General features: G+C 45.7%; 1 protein-coding gene across 4 annotated transcripts in view; it reads right to left on the bottom strand.

The window, feature by feature from the left end:
* The window catches only part of GDPD5 (glycerophosphodiester phosphodiesterase domain containing 5), a 149,559-nt gene that overhangs the window by 26,119 nt on the left and 105,146 nt on the right, over window positions 1-18,294 (bottom strand). For all 4 annotated transcript variants that reach the window (XM_073661339.1, XM_073661342.1, XM_073661331.1 and 1 more), the window contains exons 3-8: window positions 8,440-8,543; window positions 3,493-3,586; window positions 2,317-2,376; window positions 1,917-2,015; window positions 1,385-1,478; window positions 682-827 (exon numbers count right to left, since the gene is read on the bottom strand). In XM_073661339.1, the coding sequence (XP_073517440.1) occupies window positions 682-827; window positions 1,385-1,478; window positions 1,917-2,015; window positions 2,317-2,376; window positions 3,493-3,586; window positions 8,440-8,543 (597 nt within the window). The remainder of the gene's footprint in view (window positions 1-681; window positions 828-1,384; window positions 1,479-1,916; window positions 2,016-2,316; window positions 2,377-3,492; window positions 3,587-8,439; window positions 8,544-18,294) is intronic.

The following is an 18,294-nucleotide window of genomic DNA, read 5'->3' as shown; positions in this document are numbered from 1 at the left end:
GAACCAAGATGCCCCCAGTCATACCCGCACATAGTACTGCCCTGCAGCACTGCCGGCCATATATACCACCGCTATACTGCGCCTCGGACGGCAGATTACTGCAGTGTTCCAGCATTAGACATGGTGACAGCAGAGTATTATGAGGATTATAATCCACTCTCCTGCAATGTGATATTCAGATTAATCTGTTGCCCTCCGGGGGTCTCTGTACGCAGGTGATGTACAACATGGAAGCACACCGCAGTAATCACAGGTGGCACTGCCAGGCGGCATCACATCTGGCTCCTCTACACACGATTATACTAATAGTCAGGATATAATCCGCTGCTTTCAGGATGATGGGGAGGAATCACAGTGCAGTTCTGATAATCACCACCAGGTGGCTCAATAATCTTCTGCAGATGCCATAACTCACTGGTGGAGGTGAGGCCGGACTCCTCTGCTTGCTGTCAATGAAGGAAAGGAAGACCCTGATCTAATACCTCCCAAAGCTGAAGATTTGCTGCAATTGCATCCTGGCAATGCTCAGTGAGCTAAACGTCAGCAGGACGACAGACACAGGAGCGGGTCATACTCCAATAATAGGAAGGATAGCGCCAGTCAGCTGCTCCAGGGTCAGGGCCTTGTCAGCAGTCAGTGTTACAATAGCGCAACTATATACACAGATATCAGGTCTCTTACCATCGGCGCGCCTCGATGGCCAATGATTGAAGGTTTGGGTCCCAACAAATCCTTCTCCATGATACAAGGCGAAGAAATGGTCATCGGGACCAGATACAGTGCAATGACTACGGCCAAGTAAGCCAGGATCAAACAGATCTGAAAAACTGGAGAGAGAAAAGGACAAAGATCAGGGACGGAGTAAAAAGGAGGCGCAAATTCTGTACCGATTACCCCACCCACAATGCCAAATCCTGTCATCCATAAAAGTACTAAAAATGTGTCTTTCTGCAGCCACCACTAGGGGGAGCTCCCTGTATACAGAGATACATGATCAGATCCTATGTGCAGCCATCACTAGGGGGAGCTCCCTGTATACAGAGATACATGATCAGATCCTATGTGCAGCCACCACTAGTGGGAGCTCCCTGTATACAGAGATGCATGATAAGATCCTGTCTGCAGCCACCACTAGGGGGAACTCCCTGTATACAGAGATACATAATAAGATTCTGTCTGCAGCCACCACTAGGGGGAGCTCCCTGTATACAGAGATACATGATAAGATCCTGTCTGCAGCCACCACTAGAGGGAGCTCCCTGTATACAGAGATACATGATAAGATCCTGTCTGCAGCCACCACTAGAGGGAGCTCCCTGTATACAGAGATACATGATAAGATTCTAGGAGAATTGCTTTCAGATATGGAATGGACGGGACTCACTGGCTTTTTCAGATCTTGCAAACTGGCCAGCAATGATCCAGGAGAGCAGCGTGATGGCGACCAATGCTCCTATGTGCAAAAACGGAGCTGTTGCCTATGAGATGGAAGGTAAAATAGGAATTAAAATTGCCAAAATGGCAGGTACACAAGATAAAAATACACAAAATATGTGCGGTTGTCACCCCGTGGGCTGCTGCATTTTAAATGACCCATCCAAAATCACTAAATATTAATGCTTAGGTAAAAAATTACTAAATCCAATACAAGGATCCATCAAGTTTTTTTTTTTATTCCTTGTTCATCTCTTTTGTAATACCAATTGGAAGCTCCACCCTCTTGTCAATAAAAATGCAGCTGTCACTTTAAGACCAAGGGATATTTTTTTACTTCCTAAAAAAGAACCAGGTGATGCTTCAGGCTGTGCTGGTATTTCCTGCTGTGAGGGAGGCAGGAAGAGCTGGAGATCCAGAGTATGGACACAGAATAGGAAGAAAAAGAAAAACAGGGAAAGGAAACGGATTAATAAAGTCACCTGGAAGGATATTAACAGGACCTCCCATTCTTCATCCCACATTTGTTCTATAGACGCCATGGCGCCCACTGTGGCAATGAGTACAATGACGAGGCAGCCCTGGAACCAGGATAAAAAATAAATAAAGTTCTAAAAGTTTCCAAAAGTTTACAGGCAAGTTCCAATTCTTCCCCTTTACACCCCTCCAAGGACCGATTCCAGTACTGGGGGGACCCAACATTGCAATGAAAAGGAGACATTTATTTTGACATCAACCATTAATATCCCAGTCCCTTTAAGAGGAATATTCCTTTAAAGGAGGACGCGGAGCTTTTGTAGGGAGTACGAACCTCAGAGTTACTAATAAAATATCAAAATGGCAGCAAAAAAGTTTTGGAAATTTCTATGCTAAAAAAATTACCTTGTGCAGCCAGTGTAGATTCAACTGCTGTCCGACAGCGATGTGACACAGTGCCAATATCTGCAAGGCAAAAGACAGGCGAATGCAATCTGCTGCTCCCTGGTGTCAGCCAATTCAGGCTCTGCAGAGGAGGATCGTAGGGGTCTTTTTAATAGGATGAGTAATAGGAAGTCTGTTAGTATCAATTAAAATAAAAACTGCAGTTCTGCCCTCCCACCTGTTGGGGAGCTGTGCTGGTCTTCGTGCTCTTCATGGAATGGAAAGGACACCTCATTAATCATTAATGTCACATGGACAGGTGACTCACTGAAAATATGAGCGGCCGGTCTCGTTGCCAAACCCTGCAAAGTCCTGGTTAAAATTTAGATTGCAGTACCACCTAGTCACCTGTTGGAGCGCTGTGCCAATTCTTAGCATGTAGTACCTTCTTGTCACCTATAGGAGGCCCTGTTTCCCCATGCAGCACATTTATAGTTGGGAGGATTTTTGCAATAAGGCAAATTTGTGCAATTTTAGTCTTCGCCGACCCCCCATAGAGTATTTTAGGGTGAGGCATTCTATCCACGTGAGGCATTAGTGATATTCCGGATACCTCGACCTTGGTGTCACCCCGGAGCGCGCCCGGCGGCGGCGTTAAACGGCCATGTCTGCAGAGCAATTATCCTATGAATATTTATAATTGCAGCTGATGGATCACTGGGACTAGGATTAATCCTGCGCCGGCAAAGACAACATAATGCAGAGTAACTGCAGGGCGGTACTGCCAGAGCCCAGGATTAGTGATGTCTTAAAGGGACAGACCGACATTAAAAAATAATAATAATAATAATAATAATCACATGAGAATGGGTTACTTTAATTTGTGGACAGTCATTCATTTTTAGTAAGACTTCCCGAGTGCTGAATTAAATCTGTTGCTCTCTGATATCTGCCAATTCAGGCTATTCATCCAATGGAGCAGCCATGACTCCATAAACTCCAGTCACATCCAAAGCTGCATTTAGTAATCTGCTGGCACTATGCACTGCTGCAACCTGCGCCCTCTCATTGACAGACACCCTAAGAGCGTTGTGGGAGCCTGCAGGATAGTGGATGCAGATCTGGATGTGACTGGAGTGTATGATGGGATATTTAGCGGAGGTAAAGTGCGGTGATAACGGACTGACGGCGCCTTACCAGGAGTATGGTGATATACGTGAAGCCAGCGGCCGCGGACACCAGGATAGGAATGGACCAGTCACTCCACCGCCCCGTCCTGTTATATAAAAACCTGGGAAACAGAAATACGCCATACGGTCAGGTCACCCAGAAATCCTCCGACCTACCCAAAATGCATTCTCCTAAGAAACACATGACCCTAAACGAGCATAATGGGCCACTGGTGTCATAGAGGAACCATCATTAGGAGCTTCATCTGTCAATGAGAGGGGTGATTCAGGAGGCACCGCCATGGAGGGGGGGACGGGGACCCTTCAGGAGGCACCGCCATGGGGGGGGGGGGGCAACAGGAGGCACCGCCAATGGGGGGGGGGGGCATTAAGGAGGCACCGCCACGGGGGGGGGGGGGGCCCAACAGGAGGCACCGCCATTGGGGGGGGGCATTAAGGAGGCACCGCCACGGGGGGGGGGCCCTTCAGGAGGCACCGCCACGGGGGGGGGCTTGAGGGGGCCCTTCAGGAGGCACCGCCACGGGGGGGGGGCCTTCAGGAGGCACCGCCATGGGGGGGGGGGGCCTTCAGGAGGCACCGCCACGGGGGGGGGGGGGGGGCTTGAGGGGGCCCTTCAGGAGGCACCGCCACGGGGGGGGGGCCTTCAGGAGGCACCGCCACGGGGGGGGGGGGGCTTGAGGGGGCCCTTCAGGAGGCACTGCCACGGGGGGGGGCTTGAGGGGCCCTTCAGGAGGCACCGCCACGGGGGGGGGGCTTGAGGGGGCCCTTCAGGAGGCACCGCCACGGGGAGGGAGGGAGGGGGCCCTTCAGGAGGCACCGCCACGGGGAGGGAGGGAGGGGGCCCTTCAGGAGGCACCGCCACGGGGAGGGAGGGAGGGGGCCCTTCAGGAGGCACCGCCACGGGGAGGGAGGGGGCCCTTCAGGAGGCACCGCCACGGGGAGGGAGGGGGCCCAACAGGAGGCACCGCCATGGAGGGGGCCCAACAGGAGGCCCCGCCATGGGGAGGGAGGGGGCCCAACAGGAGGCCCCGCCATAGGGAGGGAGGGGGCCCAACAGGAGGGCCCGCCATGGGGAGGGAGGGGGCCCAACAGGAGGCACCGCCATGGGGAGGGAGGGGGCCCCGCCATGGGGAGGGATGGGGCCCTTCAGGAGGCACCGCCATTGGGAGGGAGGAGGCCCAACAGGAGGCACCGCCATTGGGAGGGAGGAGGCCCAACAGGAGGCACCGCCATGGGGAGGGAGGGGCCCCGCCATGGGGAGGGAGGGGGCCCTTCAGGAGGCACCACCATTGGGAGGGAGGGGGCCCAACAGGAGGCACCGCCAGGGGGAGGGAGGGGGCCCAACAGGAGGCACCGCCATGGGGAGGGAGGGGGCCCCTCAGGAGGCACCGCCATGGGGAGGGGGGCCCAACAGGAAGCACCGCCATGGGAAGGGGGGGGCCCAACAGGAGGCACCGCCATGGGAAGGGAGGGGGCCCAACAGGAGGCACCGCCATGGGAAGGGAGGGGGCCCCTCAGGAGGCACCGCCATGGGAAGGGAGGGGGCCCAACAGGAGGCACCGCCAAGGGGAGGGAGGGGGCCCAACAGGAGGCACCGCCAAGGGGAGGGAGGGGGCCCAACAGGAGGCACCGCCAAGGGGAGGGAGGGGGCCCAACAGGAGGCACCGCCAAGGGGAGGGAGGGGGCCCAACAGGAGGCACCGCCAAGGGGAGGGAGGGGGCCCAACAGGAGGCACTGCCATGGGGAGGGAGGGGGCACAGCCATGGGGGAGGTGGGGCGCTTCAGCTGGTATTATTATAGGATAATTTGCTGGCACTGTGTTATGGGAATTGCAGGCAGCAAAGATAGTAAGACAGTAGAAAACATCACAATCCTTAATGACTTGAAATTTAGAAGGGCAATGGGCAGAGGACACAGTAGGGGGCGCCATCTGTGCCAAGTCTTTTGCAAGAAGAGACATTTAGATACGATGGATTGGGTTACATGAACCATATGAGGACAGTAAAGATCCGCTGCTGCAAAATAAGCAACAGGGGTGTGGGACATTTTTTAGCCCAGATTCTGCATATTGTAGATTATAGGTTTAAATGGTGACAGGTGAATATTAGTAACATTTTACTCATTTTTTATTAGAGGAGTCCTTTTAAAAAGGTGCAATGCCGTCACTAGAGCAATGATTATATAAAAGTTGCTAACAAGTTAAGTTTCTGACACTTTTCAGGAGACTCATTTAAAATATTACTACAACCAGCAAGGAGTTTGATAACACGCAGTACCAAACCTCACCATCGTTGCACCAGTTTTTCATCGTCACCAATGCAACAGCGCCCCCAGCTCTAATTGTGACAAGACTTAATTCAGACAAAGAAAGAATAGTAATAGCCTCAGCACAGAATCCTTTATGTGATCAATACAAAGATCTACGTGCTACTCTTATTCCGGGAACTAAGAGTAATGTCCCTTTAAATTAATGTGAAGGTCACGACGGTCCTGGTAAAGTCCCATTGACTTAACCTCCATAGATTTAAGACACTGAAAGCGTGTTTAATCCGTCACATACGATATAGATATACACACCGAATTCCTAAAAGCAGAGATTTTTAAACTAGTAAATAAGTAAATGATTTTTGAATATTTATCAATCATATTTAAAATAAAAACAAACAGTCTTTGTTGTTGACAATCAACAATGAGACAAGATAAACTATATTATTTCTTGAGATAAATGACTTATTTCTTTGACCCACCCCGTTTATCTGCTGTACAGCAACGTCCTGACATCTCATATCTTCCCCAGCACGTTAGTCACGCTACAAAAATGCTGATGTTACACCCTGTCTTAATATTCAGCAACTCCTCCATCTTCATCACTTCTACAAGGAGAGAAGCAGATCACTGACATTACAGCTCAATCCATCTCCAGAGACTCAACGCCAATACAAGAAAACCACTAAATATTCACATATATAAAGTCAGCAGCCGATCTGCGCCCAATATATTTACTCCAACGCTACGTGCAACTGTAATACTACATACTGTGTACAAGAATATAACTACTATAATACTGCCCCCTATGTACAGGAATATAACTACTATAATACTGCTCCTATGTACACGAATATAACTACTATAATACTGCCCTCTATGTACAAGAATATAACTACTATAATACTGTCCCCCTATGTACAGGAATATAACTACTATAATACTGCCCCCTATGTACAAGAATATAACTACTATAATACTGTCCCCCTATGTACAGGAATATAACTACTATAATACTGCCCCCTATGTACAAGAATATAACTACTATAATACTGCCCCTATGCACAAGAATATAACTACTATAATACTGCCCCCTATGTACAAGAATATACCTACTATAATACTGCCTCTATGTACAAGAATATAACTACTATAATACTGCCCCCTATGTACAGGAATATAACTACTATAATACTGCCCTATATACAAGAATATACTTACTATAATACTGCCCCTATGTACAAGAATATAACTACTATAATACTGCTCCTATGTACAGGAATATAACTACTATAATACTGCCTCTATGTACAAGAATATAACTACTATAATACTGCCTCTATGTACAAGAATATAACTACTATAATACTGCCCCTATGTACATGAATATATTTACTATAATACTGCTCCTATGTACAAGAATATAACTACTATAATACTGCCCCTATGTACAAGAATATAACTACTATAATACTGTCCCCCTATGTACAAGAATATAACTACTATAATACTGTCCGCTATGTACAAGAATATAACTACTATAATACTGCCTCCTATGTGCAAGAATATAACTACTATAATACTGCCCCCTAACTACTATAATACTGCCCCCTATGTACAAGAATATAACTACTATAATACTGCCCCCTATGTACAAGAATATAACTACTATAATACTGCCCCCTATGTACAAGAATATAACTACTATAATACTGCTCCTATGTACAAGAATATAACTACTATAATACTGCCCCCTATGTACAAGAATATAACTACTATAATACTGCCCCCTATGTACAAGAATATAACTACTATAATACTGCCCCCTATGTACAAGAATATAACTACTATAATACTGTCCCCCTATGTACAAGAATATAACTACTATAATACTGCTCCTATGTACAAGAATATAACTACTATAATACAGCTCCTATGTACAAGAATATAACTACTATAATACTGCTCCTATGTACAAGAATATAACTACTATAATACTGCCCCCTATGTACAAGAATATAACTACTATAATATTGCTCCTATGTACAAGAATATATCTACTATAATACTGCCCCTATGTACAAGAATATAACTACTATAATACTGCCCCCTATGTACAAGAATATAACTACTATAATACTGCTCCTATATACAGGAATATAACTACTATAATACTGCTCCTATGTACAAGAATATAACTACTATAATACTGCCCCCTATGTACAAGAATATAACTACTATAATACTGCCCCCTATGTACAAGAATATAACTACTATAATACTGCCCCCTATGTACAAGAATATAACTACTATAATACTGCCCCTATGTATAAGAATATAACTACTATAATACTGCTCCTATGTACAAGAATATAACTACTATAATACTGCTCCTATGTACAAGAATATAACTACTATAATACTGCTCCTATGTACAAGAATATAACTACTATAATACTGCTCCTATGTACAAGAATATAACTACTATAATACTGCTCCTATGTACAAGAATATAACTACTATAATACTGCCCCTATGTACAAGAATATAACTACTATAATACTGCCCCCTATGTACAAGAATATAACTACTATAATACTGCCCCCTATGTACAAGAATATAACTACTATAATACTGCTCCTATGTACATATAACATTACTCTATGGAGGGAATCTGACTGATACTCACCAGTTGAACTCATTGTAGTCGTTGTGAACTTCCCACCAGAAATAAAACCATGTGAGAGTGAGGAAGAAGGTGAATGTGAGGATCATAAACCATAGAATCTCCCACTGTGGATGAAGAGAAGAATAATGATGATGAGGATGATGGCAGAGACGTACAGCGTATAACTGATCGTTACATATAATGGACGTTCCCAGTTTGATTTACATGAAATCTTCTGCACATTTCTAATACACTTTGTATTTACATTTTTCACCATTTTTCCTTTTCTACGTTTTTTGGATTTAAGAAATCAAATATCGTCCATATCATCCAGTAGTCGCACACAGCGCAGCCTTCAGGGGGTTAATCATTTTCAGGGTCATTATGACGACAGCGGGAATGTGAAATATTTCAGGATTTAACATTCTGTCTTTGTCCTGTGATCGGAGATATTCATCTTATATTTGACCAGGACTTCATTAAGATAAGAAACCAAGGCTGTCAGTGGAAAAGAACCGCACGTACACCCGACCTTCACACACGGGGCAGCAAGGAAAGGGAGACTCTCGGCTATCACTTAGGGAATTGTCTTTCAACCACTTCCCTAGCCAACATTCATGTCCTGAGGATGAGGATATTGAGATTATCTGGGGGGCTATGGTGGCAATCAATGTGCACAGGTCTAATAAGGGGCTTGATATTTATACCATTCCAGTCACAAATAACAGATATCAATGAATGTATACGTATAGATCAACTTTAGGCTGGACAGACCATTAAGGAGGTGCTATAGAGCCCACATAGAACTGCACCACTCTTAGCTTTAGGGGTCACGCAGCTAATGTAAGAAAACATTGTTTTCCGGCAGCCACCACTAGGGGGAGCTTCCTGTATACAGAGATACATGATAAGATCCTGTCTTTATTCACCACTAGGGGGAGCTCCCTGTATACAGAGATACATGATAAGATTCTGTCTGCAGCCACCACTAGGGGGAGCTCCCTGTATACAGAGATACATGATAAGATCCTGTCTGCAGCCACCACTAGGGGGAGCTCCCTGTATACAGAGATACAAGATAAGATTCTGTGCAGAAAATGTCACTCTCTCCAGTGCCAAGAACCAGGTCCTGGTTTCCCTCCTGGGTCGCCGCTCACTGCTGCATTTATGCAAACTTGCCGCTGCGCAAGGGAGAAAGCAGAAGAACTGAACAGTTCAGGAAAGAGAGGGCGCGATACTGCGCCAATCCTGAGCTTTAAATGTTAAACTTTACATTTTGGGAGAAGGCATTATATGGAGCTGCTGTGTTGTGGTAGATATGTCCTTGGTGCCATCAATGGTGGCAAAAGAAAAAAACAAGATAATAAAAAGAATCGAAAAAAAACAAAATGTAAAACAACAAAGTGAAGGAAAAAAATCATCTTGAACAGAGGACAGCTGGTTGTAGACGAGGCCACGGAGACCGCGAGAAACAATGGCACAGAGGTAAACGTCCCGGCAGCCATGGACGACGTCCTCCGCTCCCGAGTCACCACTCACGCTCTAAACTTAGAAAGACTAAACTGAGCAGAAGAAGAGTAACATCCGCAATGAATCTGATTAATCACCGGATCCAAAAATAGCAGAAGAGGAAATCACCCCCCGAAGACCCCCGAGGCATTTCATAGCCCAGGAGGGAGGCTGAAGTAACACGCGCTCATCTGTGGGGTAAAGACGCCCCCCAGAGCTGCGCTCTTCCATTGGAATGAAAAACATTCTATCCTTGTTCCATCCATTCACCGGGGAAAGTGGCGACTTCTTTATGGCCGATCCGATCCTGACATCCTCTGTTCCTGTACCGCTATCCACCAACATTGTGCAGGTCCAGGGGCCGAGGCCCCACCGATCAGCACAGTATCACCAAACCCAGGTATTGGCTATAATTTGCCCAATAGGAATAACCCCTTTTATCAGTCACTATATGGCGACATTTTTCAACCAGTGTGTGGCGGCATTAATAGATCAATGTATGGCGGCATTATTCACTCACTGTATGGCGGCATTATTCCATGACTTTAAGAGATATGTGACTGTATGGTGGTATTCAGTTACTATGTGATATGTGACTATATGGCAGTATTATTTTATAGAGTTCTTATTCAATCATTGTATGATGGTAAGCTGGGGTTTACTGTATGGTGGTATTATTTAGTCATTGTATGATATTAACAGGGGGTTCAGTGTATGGGTTTTATCACAAAGTGATTTAAGTGACTATATGGCGGTATTATTCAGTCACTAAATAAATGTAACAAATCAGTCACTGCAGAGTGGTAAGACAGTGACTATATAGCGGTATTATATAATCACACTGATAGCGTGCAATGACTGTATAGCAGTATTATTCAATCAGTAAGTTTTGTTTGTAAGTCTGTCCATGGTGGTATTACACAGTCACTCTATGGCAGTATTATTCAGACCCTGGCACATGGTGTGATATTTCTCACATACTGTATGTTATTTGTGTACCGAGTGGTGTTCGTCTAACACAGTATGGCGGTTATCCTGGCACTGTATGGAGCACAACATCTGGTGGTCATGACACTATATGGCACTATTATTTAGCACTATTAGTAGCCAGATAATATTCCTCCCAAAAAATAATAATGATGGCGCTGCACAGCGCCATAGTACGTGGACGCAGCCCGGTTGGGGTCGGCGCTCGTCATTCTACAGTACGGTGAGACGTAGCTGGAGCGGCGGCTGCACATTTGGGAACGTGACCGCTCTCTGTACGGGTCAGAAGCTTTTTCCAGAAACACTTGAAGGTCTGCAGGGAAGACATTCACCTTGACACGGCTGACGCTGGAGAAGACTGTCAGGGAAGCAGTGAAGCCGGCAGACGGCTGCCCTCCCCCCGCCTCCTCCGGAGCTGTCCAAAGCCTGAAGACGGTGATGAACACGGAGGTCCTGCCAAGAGGAATCAAGTCTCAGCCGAGAGGAATAAGAAGATCACAAGATTGTATCACGGCGGAACCCAAGACGCAAAACCAGGCCGGAAAGAGATTTTATAACGTTATAACATTCCGACTTGGTTTTATTTATTTTTTAGACAATCCCTTTAAGGATTTGTAACCTTTAATGGGTATGTGGTATTATATTCTTTGCTTCTCCCTTAATTAGTCACGATTGCTCTTCTGGGTGCTCGGAAAGATGGATGACCACCCCTGCGGAACAGTAATGGCGGCCACATTGTATAACATCCATCATTCCCAAAATCAGACGCAGCTAAAATCCGTGTGAATAAAATTCAGACAGCTCAAACAACGGCAAATCGATAAGGCCGGATATCACCGACAAGCCAACGAGCGGGTCACCGGGCTCAGCGGCTCCGTCTGCAGCACACAACTAATCAGTCACTGGATTGCGGTATTAATAAGTCATATGATGGTGTTAGTGTATGGCAGCATACATTTTTCACATTATTAATCACTGGAGGAATTATTCAGGTAACATATGGAAACCCTATTCTGATAGCGTATAATGGTATTTATCGAGTTACTGTATGGCGGTAATATGTAATCACTGCACTCTGATTTTATTCAGTCACAGCATTGTATCATTCAGCACTTTATGGTGGCACTAATCATTGTATAGCAGTAATATTCCATTACTTATGGGGTATAATTTGGTCAATGTATAGTAGCAATATTATTCAGCCAATTGTTTTGTATAGTCCCTGTATGGGTGGAATTATTCAGGCAATATATAGTAATATTCAGCACTGTATGGTGGTATTAAGGCACTGTACAGTATTATATATCATAGTATAATGGTACTATTTGGGCACTGTACAGTATTATTCATTTTTTTATTTTAGTCACTTATATAGCGCCATTAATTCCACAACGCTTTACAGACATCATCATCACTGTCCCCATCGGGGCTCACAATCTACATTCCCTATCAGTATGTGGGAGGAAAACGGAGAACCCGGAGGAAACCCACGCAAACACGGGGAGAACATACAAACTCCTTGCAGATGTTGTCCTTGGTGGGATTTGAACCCAGGACCCCAGCGCTGCAAGGCTGCAGAGCTAACCACTGAGCCACCGTACAGTGCTAACCACTGAGCCACAGTATAATGCTAACCACTGAGCCTCTGTGCTGCCCTATTCAGCATAGTATAATGACATTAGGGCACTGTACAGTATTATTCACCACAGTATGGTTGTATTATTCAAGAGCGGTCTCAAAATATTAAGCACATAGTGGTGGTTTTATTCAGGCAGTGTATGTGAATATTATGCACGTGGTCTCTTCAGAGAGGAAGAGGACTAGAACTCTAGCGCCACCTACAGGAAGTCGCAATGTGAATATTAAGTACACTGCGATGGTTTTATTCAGGCACTGTATGGTAGCATTGTAGTAGTACGACTACTGCATGGTAGCACTTGTAGGCAGCATAGGTTGGTCTTACCCAGCTACTCTGCGGTTTTATTCTGTCACTATATGGTGGTATTATTCATTTACGTTGATGTTATTGGGCACGGCAAAGTTGTATGATCTGATACCTGTATTATGGCATTACTTATTGTATGTGATATTAATCCTTCACTGTATAGCGGCATTATTCACTCCGTACATATATGCATTCTTTTCTCTACAGTATATAGGTATTATTTAGTGCACACGGGGCTTTTTAGCCAACTTTCTGCATCTGTCATATCCTGACACGTTACAAATCCTATGAAAAGAACATTAAGTGCCGCGATAGCAGACAGGTAATCCAGACGAGAAGAAAGTCCCCGATACATCACAGCGCCAAACCGGCAGCAGCGTAACGAGCGCTCAGAGGAGACGACAACGAAGGAACCGAATGGGACGTCTGGATGTTCACTTACAAGATTTATACCACAAGAGCCGTAGTCATTGGGGCAGCGATAGCGGTATACACAATATATCAAGAGTCCGAAGTGTTTAATAAACCACTGCACCAGAACACTTACACGTTTTAGGATTGTGTGCAAATATTTAGTTCAGGGCAAACAGAGTACAAAACCGTATCATAACAGATGGGAAGGGTTAGTAAACCGGTCCAGGGAAATAACGCACCGAGTAATAAAACTCACATCTAGTCAGTATAGTAGCTATATTCTTGTACATAGGGGCAGTATTATAGTAGTTATATTCTTGTACATAGGGGCAGTATTATAGTAGTTATATTCTTGTACATAGGAGCAGTATTATAGTAGTTATATTCTTGTACATAGGGGGCAGTATTATAGTAGTTATATTCTTGTACATAGGGGCAGTATTATAGTAGTTATATTCTTGTACATAGGGGCAGTATTATAGTAGTTATATTCTTGTACATAGGAGCAGTATTATAGTATTTATATTCTAGTATATAGGGAGCAGTATTATAGTAGTTATATTCTTGTACATAGGAGCAGTATTATAGTAGTTATATTCTTGTACATAGGAGCAGTATTATAGTAGTTATATTCTTGTACATAGGAGCAGTATTATAGTAGTTATATTCTTGTACATAGCGGACAGTATTATAGTAGTTATATTCTTGTACATAGGAGCAGTATTATAGTAGTTATATTCTTGTGCATAGGAGCAGTATTATAGTAGTTATATTCTTGTACATAGGGGGCAGTATTATAGTAGTTCTATTCTTGTACATAGGAGCAGTATTATAGTAGTTCTATTCTTGTACATAGGGGGCAGTATTATAGTAGTTATATTCTTGTACATAGGGGCAGCATTAAAGTAGTTATATTCTTGTACATAGGGGCAGTATTATAGTAGTTATATTCTTGTATATAGGAGCAGTATTATAGGAGTTATATTCTTGTACATCGGGGGCAGTATTATAGTAGTTTTTTTTTTCTAAGTATCAATAAAACATATCTAATACATTCTAATAATTACTACGTCTATCTGTGGGCGATGGATGATCCATTACAGAGTGGCTCCCTGGATGCCATTAGACGACTTCTCCCCTCATTTGCCTCTTGTACACATTTCTTCCTTATAATGAATACTTCCGCCAGTGTGTGCACACTTAGCGATGCCGTTTAGTGTCAGACATTCAGGGATATCCGAGCAGCTCTTTGCGCCACGTGTCTAATTAGGAGTCAGACTGCTGTGGAGGAAATACTTTTGGGGCTCGTTAAGTCCTGTCACATGTCAGGAGGTTCGGGGTGTTAGATTTATCTTGTGCCGACATCTTGCAGGTTCTTTTACAATTCACCCGTGATACAGGGAGAGAAATCCATAATCCCGGCTCCTGCATCTTCCGTGGACGCTCAAGGGTTTATAAATGTAGAGTTTAAACCAATGTTAATATCTCCGCTTCCTTTGAGAAGACCTCATGAAGGGTTTGCGCCTCTTGTATGAATATTTCCATTTTTCCTCAGCAAGCAGAGATCTTATATACATTATTTCATTGCTTGCCGTATATAAGAAAGCTGCAGGATTTTCATTAAGCAATGACAGCGCTCCATTTACATAGACCGATTCTGATCTAATGCTGAAGGTTTGTTACATTGTGTCATAATAGGGAATCCTCTATAATCCCTGGTAAAACTATTTTGCAACATTGTATCAGTGTAAAGAATTGTCACCAGCCTGATGTCCAAGGCCTCCAACCTGAGGTGTCCAGGTGGCGTAAAACTACAATTCCCAGCATGCCCTGCACACGAGCATGGGCACGACATCCTCTGGGAGGAAGCCCAGACCACACGGCTCCCCGCAGGCTCCAGCTGCTGGATACAAGGAGGTTGGCAGATACTGCGGCCGCGGACAAGCGCTAAAGCCGCTTTAAGAATGCGCACTTGGATTACACGAGCTGCAAAGCTTCCCAGGCTTCTTAGAGGACGTCACCCTTCCTTCCAGACACTCTCCGCTCACCCTAAAGATGCACTGAACCACAGTCACAGAAATCCCCGCAGCAGGAGATCTCACAGATACAGACTGTGATTATAGTGCTGTGAAAAAGTTTTAGGCAGGTGTAGAGAAATATGCTGCAGAGTAAGAATGCTTTCAGAATAAAACTGAAAACAGTCCACAAAGTCCGGGATTTTGTAGGATTATTGTCAGGAGTATGAGTAACCAATTATACCAAACAGGTGATAATGATCATCAATGTCATACGTAGGTGAAGAAGACGCAATCATTAACTGAAACAGAAGTGTAGGAGGCTTAAAACTGGGTGAGGAGCAGCCAAAGTCTGCTACAAGAAGGTGAGGATGTGGAAGACAGGTTCACGTTAAGCACCATGGCAAGGCTGAGCACAGCAACAAGACACAAGGTAGTTCTACTGCATCAGCAAGGCGTCTCCCAGGGAAAGGTTTCACACCAGACCAGAATTTTATGATGTGCTGTCCAAGAGGTTTTGAAGAAGTGGCAAAAGATATGGGCAACACCGAGGATCGTAGACGCAGTGGTCCGCCAAGGAAACTTAGTGCAGCAGATGGGTTGGGTCTGATTGACTCCAAATTTATTCCACTGCCGAACAACAACCCCTAACATCCAGCCAATGTGATTAAGAAAAAGGAGTCCTGGAAGTGACGATCCGACCCCACAGAGCCGTTAGCCCACTAGGAAACCAGAAGTGCCGAGCCATGTGCATATACATGTGGTTTGGCACTTCTGGTCTAATGAAAAGAAAAAAGTTTTTTTTTTTAGGATTTCAATATTGATGGCCCCTTCTTAGGAGAATTCATCAATATCAAACCAGTGGGCCTCCTACTCTCGTCTATGGCGCAGAGCCCCCCGCACACACAGGCGCAGAGCCCCCAGCAGCCCAATGACTTTCTAATCACGGCACATATAGCCAAAGAGCACCAGCAGCTCGGCAGACAACGCTCCCAATTACAGTCATCCTGCCGACAGAGCAGCCCGTGCCGTGTAATTATAACACCCGGCGCTCAGACTCCGCTCAGCACTTTCCTGTGAGAGCTTACAGATGTGGCTGTCACTTCTGATCAAAATCCAAAATAGTTTATTTGCCGAAGAACAGATCGAGGAAGGGAAAGGACGTCAGAAATGCATGAAATCAGCGCATTAATACAAGGGGAGAACAATGTAACAATTTGTAACAATGTATCAGGACACTGGACAGCGCCACGTCAGTACAATACAAAATCTGCAGGAAAGAATGGTCCTGCTGACGTCATCCCCTGCCATAGGTCTCACCTGTGCAAGGATCCGGCTGCACGCTGTGCTCCCGCCAGACACCTGAGGGCACTAGTGTGCAATGAGGGATCGCTTAAAGAAAACTCATAAGCTTACATTAGTCCCCACCAGTGAGGGCGGCCTTAGGATGCATGCCACTGCACAGCATGCTAACGCATCTCAGTATGTTCAGGAACTGCTTTGATTCTTGAGCACACTTTTTCAGAGGGAAGTTACGCTCCATCAGCATTCTGTCAGTACTGTAGGTGCAGGAACGCCTTTCACCCCCCCCCCCCAATTTCCCAACATTCACAGCTGTTTAGCTTGTCTTTGTTATTAATTGTATGTAGTTTAACAGAGAAGAGAGCAAAGGAAACAGACCCGTCCGCCCAGGTCCAGTACACAGACAAAGATCCGCCCGCCCAGGTCCAGTACACAGACAAAGACCCGCCGCCCAGGTCCAGTACACAAAGACCCGCCCCCCTCAGGGCCAGTACACCGACAAAGACCCGCCCCCCTCAGGGCCAGTACACCGACAAAGACCCGCCCCCCTCAGGGCCAGTACACCGACAAAGACCCGCCCCCCTCAGGGCCAGTACACCGACAAAGACCCGCCCCCCTCAGGGCCAGTACACCGACAAAGACCCGCCCCCCAGGGCCAGTACACAAAGACCCGCTCCCCAGGGCCAGTACACCGACAAAGACCTGCCCCCCCCCAGGGCCAGTACACAGACAAAGACCCGTCCCCCAGGGCCAGTACACAGACAAAGACCCGTCCCCCAGGTCCAGTACACAGACAAAGACCCGCCGCCCAGGTCCAGTACACAGACAAAGACCCGCCGCCCAGGTCCAGTACACAGACAAAGACCCGCCCCCCAGGTCCAGTAATTCGACTCTGTGTCTGTAGTTAGAGATAAATGACATTAAATATCAGGCAGAGGCAAGTTACACTGATTAGAGACATCTGGTCTGATAGTTCAGTGTGTGAAAGAAAGTGCGACACGAAGGGATGAGGGGAAGGGAACCCAGACACTATGGAAAGGGGAGTGAAGACCCCTAGGCTGATCTAATATCACCCTGTCTCCCCTACCATCCCTATATTGGTTCCTCACCAATCGCCAAACAGGAAACCTAAGCCCTGTATATCCCTAGAGCGGGACGCTGGATAGGGAAGGGGAGAGGGAATGAGCACTGGTCAGTCCCCACTAAGAACTAAAGACAGCAAGGGAGGCAAACACAGGGGGAAGCAGCTTAGTTTGAGCCGATTTCAGAGAGATATCACCAAACGTCCTCTAAGCACCAGAGAGGAAGTAATCAGACTGCAATAGCTCCAAGCTTTCACAAGGGAATATGTGCATATCACCGGCACCTCCTTATAGCAAACTGAAAGTATTTAAACACCCAGGGTGGGTGTCAATCAGAGCAGGAGGGGAGGTAGCCACTGGGTCCTAGACTGTCTGCTACATCTGACACACCCGTGATATTGGCAGGGAAACTTGGTCTTCGTCAGCAGAGGCAATGACAAATAATTTTTAATATATTGAAAAAAAAAAATGTTAAAAGCCAATCCCAAGTGCTCGGGATATAACGCGACCCTTTAATGTGGCAGATAACTTATGTAGCAGTAATAAGCATGGCCGTGCCCAGTGTGTGCTCTAACCCGAAATCTCAGCAGCCACTAAATGCAGAGGACGGATACTGCTAATC

This window comes from Phyllobates terribilis, unplaced genomic scaffold (assembly GCF_046119375.1).
Source record: "Phyllobates terribilis strain yellow unplaced genomic scaffold, ASM4611937v1 Scaffold_2__4_contigs__length_985480577, whole genome shotgun sequence".
Classification (NCBI taxonomy): Eukaryota; Metazoa; Chordata; class Amphibia; order Anura; family Dendrobatidae; genus Phyllobates; species Phyllobates terribilis.
The sequence above is the reverse complement of the archived record's forward strand: the minus strand, read 5'-3'. Positions and strand labels throughout refer to the sequence as shown.